The sequence below is a fragment of the Centroberyx gerrardi genome, chromosome 1 (genome assembly GCF_048128805.1).
Source record: "Centroberyx gerrardi isolate f3 chromosome 1, fCenGer3.hap1.cur.20231027, whole genome shotgun sequence".
Taxonomy (NCBI): domain Eukaryota; kingdom Metazoa; phylum Chordata; class Actinopteri; order Beryciformes; family Berycidae; genus Centroberyx; species Centroberyx gerrardi.
In genome coordinates, this window is record NC_135997.1 from 36,314,973 (window position 1) to 36,328,487 (window position 13,515).

At 46.7% G+C, this 13,515-nt stretch overlaps 1 protein-coding gene across 1 annotated transcript; it reads right to left on the reverse strand.

Annotated features, from left to right (window-relative positions):
• Positions 1 to 4,486: 4,486 nt before the first annotated feature.
• On the reverse strand, positions 4,487 to 8,754 carry cebpg (CCAAT enhancer binding protein gamma). The gene is made up of 2 exons (XM_071913691.2): positions 7,879 to 8,754; positions 4,487 to 6,959 (listed from the first exon to the last, which is right to left on the reverse strand). The coding sequence occupies exon 2, from the start codon at positions 6,819 to 6,821 to the stop codon at positions 6,312 to 6,314; it is 510 nt and encodes a 169-aa protein (XP_071769792.1). The 5' UTR covers positions 6,822 to 6,959; positions 7,879 to 8,754; the 3' UTR covers positions 4,487 to 6,311.
• Positions 8,755 to 13,515: the final 4,761 nt, after the last annotated feature.

The following is a 13,515-nucleotide window of genomic DNA, read 5'->3' on the forward strand; positions in this document are numbered from 1 at the left end:
TCTTCTCCTCTAGCCTTGGCATCTTTCCTGCTGATGTCACACTTCTTATCAGAGAGGAGCAGGCGAGCACGCACTCCTACTCTTCACCCCCCCACCCATCACTGGTTACTTGTTAGGCTACGAATGTGTCCTGGTTGGGTCTGGTTGGGTCTGGTTAGTCCTGGTTGGGTCTGGCCTGGTTGGGTCTGGTTGGGTCTAGTTAGGCCACATCCACACTAATACGTTTTCATTTTAAAACGCATAACTTTTGCTACGTTTACGCCTAGCGTCCGCACTACTCCGGCGTTTTCGGACCCCTAAAACGGAGACTTTTGAAAACGCTGCTGACCCTGCTGTTTTAGTTCGAAAACTCCAGGATTGTGTTTTAGTCCGGATGGGCGGAAACGGAGACGTTTGAAAACGATGACGCAGACGCCCATGTTCACTTCCTGATTGGGTCTTATCAGTCACGACGTCCGCCTCGACCGCCTTATACTCGCGTGTTACTTTCAGCAACAGTTCCACCTCGTCGGTCCAAGCAAAGAAATCTCTGGTCGTACTTTTCGCCGTTGCTGTTCTTCCTCCGTAGTATTTTCTGCAACTAAGCAACCAACCGCAGAGTAGACAATCTGCTTCCTGTTTACACCGGCACGCGCATGCCCAGTGTACGTGAATGGTCATGTGATATGCGTTTTCAGGCGTGTTAGTATGGACGGAGATTATTTCTGAAACGCTCGTGTGGACGGAGATCGTTTTCGTTTTAAAACAAAAATGTATTAGTGTGGATGTGGCCTTAGTCCTGGTTGGGTCTGGCCTGGTTGGGTCTGGTTAGTCCTGGTTAGTCCTGGTTGGGTCTGGTTGGGTCTAGTTTGTCCTGGTTGGGTCTGGTTAGTCCTGGTTGGGTCTGGCTGGGTCTGGTTAGTCCTGGTTGGGTCTGGTTAGTCCTGGTTGGGTCTGGCTGGGTCTGGTTAGTCCTGGTTGGGTTAGGTTGGGTGTGGCTGGGTCTGGTTAGTCCTGGTTGGGTCTGGTTGGGTCTGTTAGGTCTGGTTGGGTCTGGTTAGTCCTGGTTGGGTCTGGTTAGGTCTGGTCAGCAGAATCACCATCGTCTTTAAATCTGCTCTTAAAACTTATTTTTATACACTTGCTTTTATGGGACTTTTTTTCTTATTATTTTTTACTATTTTATTGTTTCCACCTTCTTATAATTATTCTTTTATTATTAGTGCTGTCTTGTTTTATTTTATGAGTTTGGTTTTTGCTTTTATTTGGTTGAAAAATAAACTTTGTAAAGTCTATTTTTTAAAAAGTGCTATAAAAATAAAGTTCATTAATATAGCCACAAGCGGCCATGAAAGGGGTTCAAGCCTTTTCTGAATGGTACTGATGTCGCAAAAAAATCATCAGTGGTTCTGAGGACATCATCCAAATATATCCCTTGATATATCTGCCAAGTTTCGTGATCATTGAACAAACGGGTGTGGAGTTACGGCCATTTTTGTGTTAGGCCACGCCCATTTTTGGCGTTTGTGGCGCCCCTTTCTGGTCGAATCGCACAAAATTCAGTACACACGTCAGAAAATGCCATTCCAGACAAAGCTGAGAAGTTTGGGACCGATTTTGCAAATGGACTTTGATTTATGAGCTATTACATGATTATTATACCATAGGCTCCGCCCACTTACACCAATGATGGCTAATGACAAAACCAAATTTCACGCAATTTCGTCATCTGGATTAGGAGATACAGTTTTTTGGCATTTGAGGGTCCAAATGGCAAAGTTGTAGAGTATGGTCAGCTGGACGTGTGTACCAAGTTTCATGAAAATCGGACAAACTGTGTGGAAGTTATGGCCTTTAAAGTAAAACCTTTAACTATAGCGCCCCCTTCAGGCCGATTGGGTAAATATTTGGTGAGCTAGTAATGGGTCACAATATCTGTCATTGGGCCAAATTTGATGTCTCTGCGATATACCAACTCACGGAAATTTGCACCAACGCGGATGAACAATAATAATAATAAACCGGCACAAAAACAGTAGGGTTTCAGCCCTACGGGCTTGAACCCCTAATTATTATTATCTAGCAGAATTGGAACAAATGGTTGGTTTGCAGCCAGTGAGCGTCAGCAGGGTACAGGCTGAACTGGGACGCCCCAACTGCAATTTATTCCATTAGAGAAGATAAAACTGTGACTTTGCCCCAGGTGAAATGGGGACTCCCCCACCCCCCCCCCCCCCACCCCCAACCCAGAGAGAAGATATCTCAGATGTTTCCACTCAGTATTCAAAGACACGCTGTGCTTGAATTGTTAATGTCCCAGTGAAACAGATGCGGATCGGAGGGTTTTCTGGCCTCAGGGAGCCGAACAGAGGGAGAGACGCTGAACAAGACTTTTAAACATAACAGCTGGTTACCACAGGACTCATTAAAGAGGCGCTACTGAAGGAATTCAAATGTTCCTTTATCTCCATCTCTATATGATCAAAGATGTTTAATGAAGACAATGATAAAATGTGATTTTGTTTGAGTGGTTAAATTTAAAGTTATTGTATTTTCAAAACTCCAATCGGTGTCAGACTCCAGGAAACGCATCACAACTGGACTCCCTCACTAAAGAATGACTGAAGACCATCCAATCAGGGTCCAGTTTGCAGCATTTGAACAGGAAAGCCTCCACTCAGCAGGTTCACCTCATTTGAATTAGAGGAGCCGCTGCTGTAGGCCAATCAGGGCCCAGTATTGTGAGGCTTGGTCTTCACATTCATTCAGTTTAACTCATTCAATTCAACTTTGAGCTAAACTACATTTATCTGCAGAACATCATGAAGAACTTTATTCTGATCGGAAATTTGGAAAGTGAATCATGAAAACTGAACGTCACACTTCATTGTGTTCATTGTTGTTTCACTGACTACGTTTACATGGACTGCAAGAATCCGACTATTGACCTTATTCTAAATAAGACAATATTTCGATTAAGGTGTTTACATGAGTTGCTTATAGAATATTCCATTCATATTCCTGTTTACATGCTACAGAGCATAGTCCGATTAACGACTGAAGACGCACGCCCACATGACCTACCGACGTCCTGCGTCCGAGTTTCCCTCGGGAGTTTAACCTGAAACCCTTTCTGTCATGTTGGGACTTCTTTTTACCGGTGGCAGTCATCTTTTCTTCTGTAAACAAGTTGGCAACACTCTCTGGAAGCTACAGCGTGCGTCGTCAAGCAGTTGGATTGCCGTACGTGTCGCAAAATGCTGCGAAAACTCCGATAGGACGTCATAATGCAATTAAGGTGTTTACATGTCTACAATGCACTTCAATAACGTGACTAAGATCGGAATACTCTACACGTCTTAATTCGACTACTGCTTACTCTGACTATGACCTTATTCGGGTTAAGGTAATCAGAAAATGCTGTTTACATGGCAGTGTCTTATTCAGAGTATTGTCTTAATTGAGTTAATATCCGAATATTGCAGTCCATGTAAACGTGCTCAATGTGACCTTTAAAGTCACAATGAAACAGCATTTTGGGGACATATTGCTTCCTTAATGTGATGCATTTCCTGTTGAAACAGGATGTTGGGGCAGGACATGAGGCGGGGAGATGGCATTCAGAAGGGTACAGTGTGGTAATGGGGAAAAAAAAGGTAATGGGATGTTGATATAGAAACACAAGAACTTAAATTTTGTGTACATTTATAGCCATTTATTGTTAAATGACATGGAAAATCAGCTAAGAATGTGAATAAGTGTGTCATTGTGTCTGAGTGGCAGGTCGACTCGCACCACTCTGCTGAGTCACCGCCTCAGGCTCCGCCCCCTTCCCCAGCTGTTTGATCAGGCTTAAATAAGCTGATTTACTCAGCCTTGAGAGCAGGCTGACATAAAAATAGGCTAGATCTGGCTCGTGAAGGTCTGAGCTGAAGAGGCTGGGAGGCTCACTGGGCTGTAAAATAGAGTAAAATAGACTGATTTCGCAAGTGAGATAAATGAAAACTGTCGACAGATGAGAATACTCTGCATAAATGGGCTGACTTTGCACCAGAAAAACATATTTAACTCATCTACAACTGAAGTTAAGACTTCAAAGGTTTTATTTAACTGTACTGAAGTTCTTGAAGGCCTTGAGTTCAGATGATTCAAGACGTTTCCAGACTCCAGGACCTGGAGACGTCACTGTGCTCCTGCCTGGACAGTAAAAGGTTAATGTGATGAAGCTGTAAATGAGCAGTGATCCAGCTCATTGGGTCAAGGCTGGGCTTAATCTGCATCTCAATCTTAATTAAGATACTGAGATATCCCCCCTGTCACCTACCTACCTACCGTCCAAATGACTGCTGGCACATTATGGAACAATAATAATAAATCTTCCGGCTATCTCAAGTCTCATCTTGTACCGATCCTTTGAGATCACTCCCTTTAAAACTCTTTGAATACTGTTCCACTCTTCTCGAAAGGAACATAAAACACATTTGGAATGAAAAATCAAAACACATGGTTGAACTTTTATACTCAATTTTAATTTACAATGCACGTTACCCCAAGATACTCTTATAAAAAAAGCAAGTCACGACTAAGAGAAATGCTGCCCAGCAACATTCATACTAAAGCAAAATATGTCAAATATCCGTGGAAATATTGCAAAGCCATTTTGCAGAAAATATCAGAACAGGATTGAGTTGTTTCTAATTTAGTGTACTTTCAGTAAAGATCTGCAGAACATGCTGCACAGAATGCTGTCAATATGCCAGATTTACCATTTCTCTTTTTCTGAGTGCAATTACATTTTCCAACAGTGCTCCCCCATGCAAATAGACCTCTAAACATGCTGCTGTTTGAGTAAAAGTGTAGAAAAATGAAGGATAGAAAAACTAGTGAAAAGATGCGATTCAAAGGTCTCGACTTGGCCGGGCCTTCGGTAAGAAAAGGAAGGAAAGGCCGTGCTTGGTGCGGCTCGCAGCCGAGAAACACACATCTACACACACACACACGACGCTCCTACATGATGATGACTGAAGCTTCTTACAGACAATCCTATGGAAACAATCCACACCCAGCAAAGCTTTAGTAATTACAAAGTCTGCTGAAGACACGATACACACCGCACCGCACCGCCTGGCTGGCTGGCTGGCTGGACGTCCCGCTGCCCGCCGGGTCGGGCCTGTCCCGATCTGCCAGGACCAATTAGCAGAGGGCTAACGAAGCGGCTCCGGCTTCGGCCCGGTTTAAAACTGATCTGGGATCAACTGGGATCAGGCTGCGGCTCGTGACGCCACCAGGAGAGTCCTGACTCTAATCCCCAGTCAAGTGCCGGATAAAGCTGGGGTGTCTGGGTCCGCCCATCCCACAAACATCTGTCTGGAGCTGGGAGGGGGGGGGGAGGGGTGGGTGGAGAAATAACTACAGCAGATCTCTCTCTCTCTCTTTGTCTTTCTACCCTCTTACCATCTGAACAGCTTCAAAATGACACAACTGACTCAATTTAGACACAAACATCAAAGTGTACAGATGTAATGAAGACACATCACAGCCTCATGTTACCCAGCCTGTAGAAAACCACCTTACTTTGTTAAGCATCAACATGTAGTGAACGTACTCACAACCTTAAAATGAAACTTTTTTTTTTTTTGCTTTTTAAAATCGTGTTGTCAAGACGTTTTCAAAAACTCTTTGTATTTAGAACAAAAAAAAATACACATCTTTAAAGGGGAACACCAGTCAGTTTAAGAATTTACATCTTCGTCCCGCAGCTGAGGCGGCGCAGTCAGAGTCAGGAAGCATCTGTGATGTCATCGACGTACAGACTCTGTCCGCTCAGATGACTGATGGGAAGTTTACATCTTTTTGAATGAGGGAAAAACCAGGAAGTGTGTTCTGATTCCTACAGACTCGAGCTGCAGGCCGAGTCGCCGGTCCGATCCGGTCCGATCCGGTTTTCCAATTCATTGTGACGAAGTGGGAGGAGTTCAGTTCACACTCCGCCTGTCAGAACAGTCCTGCGGTTCAGGAACCAGGAACACAATGTGGCTGTTCAAACGTATTGGCATTTCACGTTATAACAAAGTCAATTATTGGAAGTTTTTGCAGTGGGGGATGAGGGTGGTGGAGGGGTGTGTGTGTGTGTGTGTGTGTGGGGGGGTCCTGACCAGATGTAGTCAGAATTCTCAAGTGATCACATATGAACGCACTAAATCAAACAACGGTGAAGAAGATGTGACGGCGTATTTCCAAGAGGAGAAGTGACAGGAGCTCCCAGAAGGCGAACGCTCGGCCGATCGAACCGACAACAAACACAATCAAACGTCTCTCTGACTCCGCCCCCTTCACTGGCCGTTACTGTTGTTGTTGTTGTTGGAGGCGGGGCTGGAGCCCTCGGCGCCCCCCGGCGGCTGGACGTTGTCGGCCAGGTTGTGGGCGTGTTCCAGGAACAGGTCTTTGAGCACGCTCAGCTCTTTGCTCAGCAGTTTGATCTTGGCCTCCAGCCGCTCGTTCTCCTCCTTCAGCTCGTTGACGCGCTGCTGCGTGTCCTGAGCCTTCTGCTTGCTGCGCATGCGGCTCTTCTTCACCGCCAGGTTGTTGCGTTCGCGCCGCTGTCTGTACTCGTCGCTGTCTTTGTCCGCCGGAGGCTTCTTCATCTTGCTGGGCGGGACGGCCTTGCCGCCTCCGGACGCCGGGTTCACGGGGACGAGCTGGGGAACCTGTTGCAGACCCGAGACGGGCGGCGGCAGGGACGAGGAGGCTGCGGGGGCTCCGCCGACGTGGGCCTGGCTCTGGATGACGCTCACGCCGTTGTGGTCTGCCGCGGTTAGCTTCGGCTGCGACGGCCTGCTCATTTGGATCCGCTGCCTACGGGTGCTGCTGTCCGACCGACCGCAAGGACCGGGGCGTCGAGGTGGGGGGCGAGCGATACGAGGAAATGAGGAGGAACGAAAGCCTTCGGCGTCACGGAGCTCCGCTGGGGAATATGGAGCCTGGAGAAGAAGGGGAGGGGAGGGGGAGGAGAGGGGACGGGAGGGGGAGGAGGGACAGATTTAGTTTCACTTTCAGGTTCTCTGACATCACATCCTTACATAACTGCCATGGATTCATCTGCTCCATCACTCAGAAACAGCTGAGATTAGCATTAGACTGTAATGCTTCAAATAAATGTCAAATTAAATCACACCAGCAGGATGGACTCAGACTGTGACGTCAGTCCATCACATGCTGCCGTTTCCACCTCCGCCCGCTGCTGCGTAACATCACATCCCACCCTGTTATCCAAGAAAGCAGCGGGCATCTGACATGATAATTAGACGGATTATTATTCTGTACTGCCAATTAGCTGCGCTCCTCTGATTGGTCCACGCGTTACTATGTAGCCAGTCAGCTGTGCGCAGGGCAAAGCGCTCCGGGTGAAACAACAGCTCCAGTGTTGCCTGCTGTTGCATCATCAGCTCTCTTTGTGCTGGAGAGGGGAACTCCGTAGTCATGCAGGGCTAAGCAAAACCTGACTTTTGGTGGAATGGAAAGCTTTGCCAAAACACGACAAACAGCCCGACACATCCGACAAGTTGATACGACTCGCGTTAAGTCCATGAATTTTGCATTTCCGAGCGCTTTATTCCGAATAATAACTTTTTATTCGCTCAAAAGCAGCCGGAGATGATCCGCCGCCTTGTGTCACGGCAGCTCCCCCAGTCTGAACACAGACGCTGGAGTATTTATTTATTTATTTATCCAGCTGCTATCATGAACGAAACAACATTTTAACCTTATTCTTTACAAGCCTACGTACTATCTCCCATGTAGCCAGGCGGTTAGCCAGCTAGCCGCTAGTGCTAACAAGCTAACTGTTCGCTCTTTTTCGGACCTAGAATGATTTTAAAAGGCGGATTATCCACAGTTTACCTTCACAGAGCGCGAGGAGGATCCGCCGTCCGTCAAAGTAGAAAAAGTTAAAGTAAAAAGTTGGAGTTAAATCCTGTCTGTCTGAGCTCGGACTGTTTTTGTTTGGAACATGGAGAGGAGCCGATTGCGAAATATCTTTTACCATGTAGGGCAATATCTAGGATCAGCCAATCAGAGACGATTGGGAGACCTAGTGGCACACGATTAGCCAATCAGAGGCAGGTATGTGACAGAGTGATGCAATGCACCTCTTGATGGACAGTTCATCCGGCCAATAGGAGAGAGGTTTTCTCTCTGGTTGTGTTTATGTAATATGGAAATATGAGTTCACACAATGAATGACTTCATCTCTGAATGACGAGATTAAATACAAACGAAACTAATAATACAAGTACAGGTGTACCACTATTACCACCACTACCACTACAACTTATAATAATAATATTCTGATAAACAGTCATGCCAATAAAGTGAAGTGAGCGATGTGATGGAGGGTAAAACCACCTAAAGTCACTTTACAGACTATTTTATTTGTGATTAGAACTTTTTACTCTGACATAAATCTTTATAGTACTGTATACATCAAGTCTGGGGAAAAAATAATAATGTTTTCTGAAATAAGTGATTTTTTGTTCTTATTTAGTGGTTGTTTGTCTCACGATGATAAGATCAAATGAGACTTTTAGATTTCTCTGTTTAAAACTGCTGGTTATGAGCTTATTGGACCAGGATAAACCCGACCTGATCTGTTAATGTCTATAATATTATCTCACTTGTTGGGCTTCTTTCCTGTCCTGCCAATAAAGCATATTTGAATTGAACTAATATATATATAGGTCACCAACCATTCATACACACATAGGAGTGATCTGTCTGCAGGTATTCGTGCAGCCACAACTGTGTAATAAAGTATTTTTTATATAATTGCTGTACTTGTTTTTGTATTTCTTTTTACATGTAACTGGAAATGTGTGAATTATTGATTCCTATTTAGCCAAATCATTATGTAATCCACTTCTTTTCCACTTTTACAGTCCGCTCAACAAGTTGGAATCAGCAACATAGGTTTTATATGACCCAATTGTTTATACTCTGTTTCATTGCTTTTATTGGTTTATTATTTCCACTATATTTATTGCTTATTTTTAGATTCTACTTGTGTGTTTATGTACTGCTTCCTTTTCCCTGCTGAATCCTGTTAGTTTTGCAGCTGCAGCGACCTGCTTTCCCCACAGGGATCAATAAAGTTTCATCTCATGTGATTGTGTCTTCTCTAGTTGATATGTTGTGATGTCTGATGCACCTGACTCTGAGAGAGGAGGAGGGGGTGCGGCTACAGACACAGACACAGAGAGGAGGGGGGGTGCAGCTACAGACAGAGAGGAGGAGGGGGTGCAGCTACAGACACAGAGAGGAGGAGGGGGTGCAGCTACAGACAGAGAGGAGGAGGGGGTGCAGCTACAGACAGAGAGGAGGAGGGGGTGCAGCTACAGACACAGAGAGGAGGAGGGGGTGCAGCTACAGACACAGACACAGAGAGGAGGGGGGGTGCAGCTACAGACACAGAGAGGAGGAGGGGGTGCAGCTACAGACACAGAGAGGAGGAGGGGGTGCAGCTACAGACAGAGAGGAGGAGGGGGTGCAGCTACAGACAGAGAGGAGGAGGGGGTGCAGCTACAGACACAGAGAGGAGGAGGGGGTGCAGCTACAGACACAGAGAGGAGGAGGGGGTGCAGCTACAGACACAGACACAGAGAGGAGGGGGGGTGCAGCTACAGACACAGAGAGGTGGAGGGGGTGCAGCTACAGACAGACACAGAGAGGAGGAGGGGGTGCAGCTGAGACACAGAGAGGAGGAGGGGGTGCAGCTACAGACACAGAGAGGTGGAGGGGGTGCAGCTACAGACACAGAGAGGTGGAGGGGGTGCAGCTACAGACAGACACAGAGAGGTGGAGGGGGTGCAGCTACAGACACAGACACAGAGAGGAGGGGGGGTGCAGCTACAGACACAGACACAGAGAGGAGGAGGGGGTGCAGCTACAGACAGACAGAGAGGTGGAGGGGGTGCAGCTACAGACACAGAGAGGAGGAGGGGGTGCAGCTACAGACACAGAGAGGTGGAGGGGTGCAGCTACAGACACAGAGAGGTGGAGGGGGTGCAGCTACAGACACAGAGAGGAGGGGGGGTGCAGCTACAGACACAGAGAGGAGGGGGTGCAGCTACAGACACAGAGAGGAGGAGGGGGGGGGTGCAGCTACAGACACAGAGAGGAGGAGGGGGTGCAGCTACAGACACAGAGAGGAGGGGGGGTGCAGCTACAGACACAGAGAGGTGGAGGGGGTGCAGCTACAGACACAGAGAGGAGGAGGGGGTGCAGCTACAGACACAGAGAGGAGGAGGGGGGGGTGCAGCTACAGACACACAGAGGTGGAGGGGGGGTGCAGCTACAGACACAGAGAGGAGGGGGGGTGCAGCTACAGACACAGAGAGGTGGAGGGGGTGCAGCTACAGACACAGAGAGGAGGAGGGGGTGCAACTACAGACACACAGAGGAGGAGGGGGTGCAGCTACAGACACACAGAGGAGGAGGGGGTGCAGCTACAGACACAGAGAGGAGGGGGTGCAGCTACAGACACAGAGAGGAGGAGGGGGTGCAGCTACAGACACAGAGAGGAGGAGGGGGTGCTACAGACACACAGAGGTGGAGGGGGTGCAGCTACAGACACACAGAGGAGGAGGGGGTGCAGCTACAGACACAGAGAGGAGGAGGGGGTGCTACAGACACAGAGAGGAGGAGGGGGTGCAGCTACAGACACAGAGAGGAGGAGGGGGTGCAGCTACAGACACAGAGAGGAGGAGGGGGTGCAGCTACAGACACAGAGAGGAGGAGGGGGTGCTACAGACACACAGAGGTGGAGGGGGTGCTACAGACACAGAGAGGTGGAGGGGGTGCAGCTACAGACACAGAGAGGTGGAGGGGGTGCAGCTACAGACACACAGATGTGGAGGGGATGCAGCTACAGACACAGAGAGGTGGGGGGGTGCAGCTACAGACACAGAGAGGAGGGGGGGTGCAGCTACAGACACAGAGAGGTGGAGGGGGTGCAGCTACAGACACAGAGAGGAGGAGGGGGTGCAGCTACAGACACAGAGGAGGAGGGGGTGCAGCTACAGACACAGAGGAGGAGGAGGTGCAGCTACAGACACAGAGAGGTGGAGGGGGTGCAGCTACAGACACAGAGGAGGAGGGGGTGCAGCTACAGACACAGAGAGGAGGAGGGGGTGCAGCTACAGACACAGAGAGGAGGAGGGGGTGCAGCTACAGACACAGAGAGGTGGAGGGGGTGCAGCTACAGACAGACACAGAGAGGTGGAGGGGGTGCAGCTACAGACACAGAGAGGTGGAGGGGGTGCAGCTACAGACAGACACAGAGAGGTGGAGGGGGTGCAGCTACAGACACAGACACACAGAGGAGGAGGGGGTGCAGCTACAGACAGACACAGAGAGGTGGAGGGGGTGCAGCTACAGACACAGAGAGGTGGAGGGGGTGCAGCTACAGACACAGAGAGGAGGGGGGGTGCAGCTACAGACACAGAGAGGTGGAGGGGGTGCTACAGACACAGAGAGGTGGAGGGGGTGCAGCTACAGACACAGAGAGGAGGAGGGGGTGCAGCTACAGACACAGAGAGGAGGAGGGGGGGGGTGCAGCTACAGACACAGAGAGGTGGAGGGGGTGCAGCTACAGACACAGAGAGGTGGAGGGGGGGGGTGCAGCTACAGACACAGAGAGGTGGAGGGGGGGGGGTGCAGCTACAGACACAGAGAGGAGGGGGGGTGCAGCTACAGACACAGAGAGGAGGGGGGGTGCAGCTACAGACACAGAGAGGAGGGGGGGGGGGGTGCAGCTACAGACACAGGGAGGTGGAGGTGTGGGTCTGAACAGTTCAGCTGGACGCTCTGACCCGGAGCAGCTGCTGCCTTCCTGCTGCTCTCATTAGTTTCTTGTTGAAAGCCGACCTGTTCTGCTAAAATGCTTTTTTGTTGTGCTGACGCATCACTTATCAAAACTGAATTGAACTGTATTTAAACTAAATTGAAAATAGAAGCCAATAAAAATCATATAAGAACATCACAGTGGGCCTTTCAAACAGGACCGGGTCACACCGCATAACTCCTGTTGGCCTGGGCAGCGGCGGGTCAGATTTGTATAATTTTGAATTTGCATCATTATTTTTATCCCTTTTTGGCTGTTTTTTATACATCAGAATATTTTACGCTAAAACCTGCTAATACCACAACTGTTGACTGGTCTAAAAGACGAAAACAGAGGAGCAGTAACAGGGGGAGTATAGTAGCAGTACTTGTAGTAGTAATATAGCAGTAGTAGTAATAGTAGTTTTAGTAGTATAGTATAGCTAGTAGTAAGATAAGATAATATAAGATAAGATATCACTTTATTAATCCCCTTGGGCAGCAACTGGCAGAACAGTACCAGGGAAACATAAGTATGTATGTATGTAATAAGAAGATAATAAAGAGAAGAGGTAATAAGATAAAAAATAATGGTAATGTACATAATATAAAACTATAGAGACAGTACAATAATGCAAATACATGCAAACAATAATAATAAATGCGTATCCATATACAGTATATGTACTATAATCGTATAATAGGTTTAGTAGTAGGCCTAGTAGTAGTATTAGTATAATAGTAGCAGTAGTAGTAGTACTAGTTTTAGTAGTTTTAGTAGTAGTAGGCTAGTAGTAGTAGTACTTAGTAGTAGTAGTTTAAGTAGTAGGCCTAGTAGTAGAAGTAGTAGTAGCCTAGTAGTAGTAGTAGTTTTCGTAATAGTAGTAGAAGTAGTTTCAGTAGTAGTAGTTTTAGTAGTAGTAGTAGTTAGTAGCAGTAGTAGTTTTAGTAGTAGTAGTAGTTAGTAGCAGTAGTAGTTTTAGTAGTAGTAGTAGTTTCAGTAGTAGTAGTTTTAGTAGTAGTAGTAGTAGTAGTTTTCGTAATAGTAGTAGAAGTAGTTTCAGTAGTAGTAGTTTTAGTAGTAGTAGTAGTTAGTAGCAGTAGTAGTTTTAGTAGTAGTAGTAGTTAGTAGCAGTAGTAGTTTTAGTAGTAGTAGTAGTTTCAGTAGTAGTAGTTTTAGTAGTAGTAGTAGTAGTAGTTTTCGTAATAGTAGTAGAAGTAGTTTCAGTAGTAATAGTTTTAGTAGTAGTAGTAGTTAGTAGCAGTAGTAGTTTTAGTAGTAGTAGTAGTTAGTAGTAGTAGTAGTTTTAGTAGTAGTAGTAGTTAGTAGTAGTAGTAGTTTTCGTAATAGTAGTAGTAGCAGTTTCAGTAGTAGTAGTTTTAGTAGTAGTAGTAGTTAGTAGTAGTAGTAGTTTTAGTAGTAGTAGTAGTTAGTAGTAGTAGTAGTTTTAGTAGTAGTAGTAGTTAGTAGTAGTAGTAGTTTTAGTAGTAGTAGTAGCAGTAGTAGTTTACGGAAGCGTAATGCATTCACTTGAGAAAAAAAAATTGCTCTGTTTTTCTGAATTAACGAGATAATTATCTCAGAATTCTGAGAAAAGTTTTCATGGAAAAAAATAATTCTGCTCTGTTTTTCTGAGATAATTATCTCGTTAATTCAGAAAA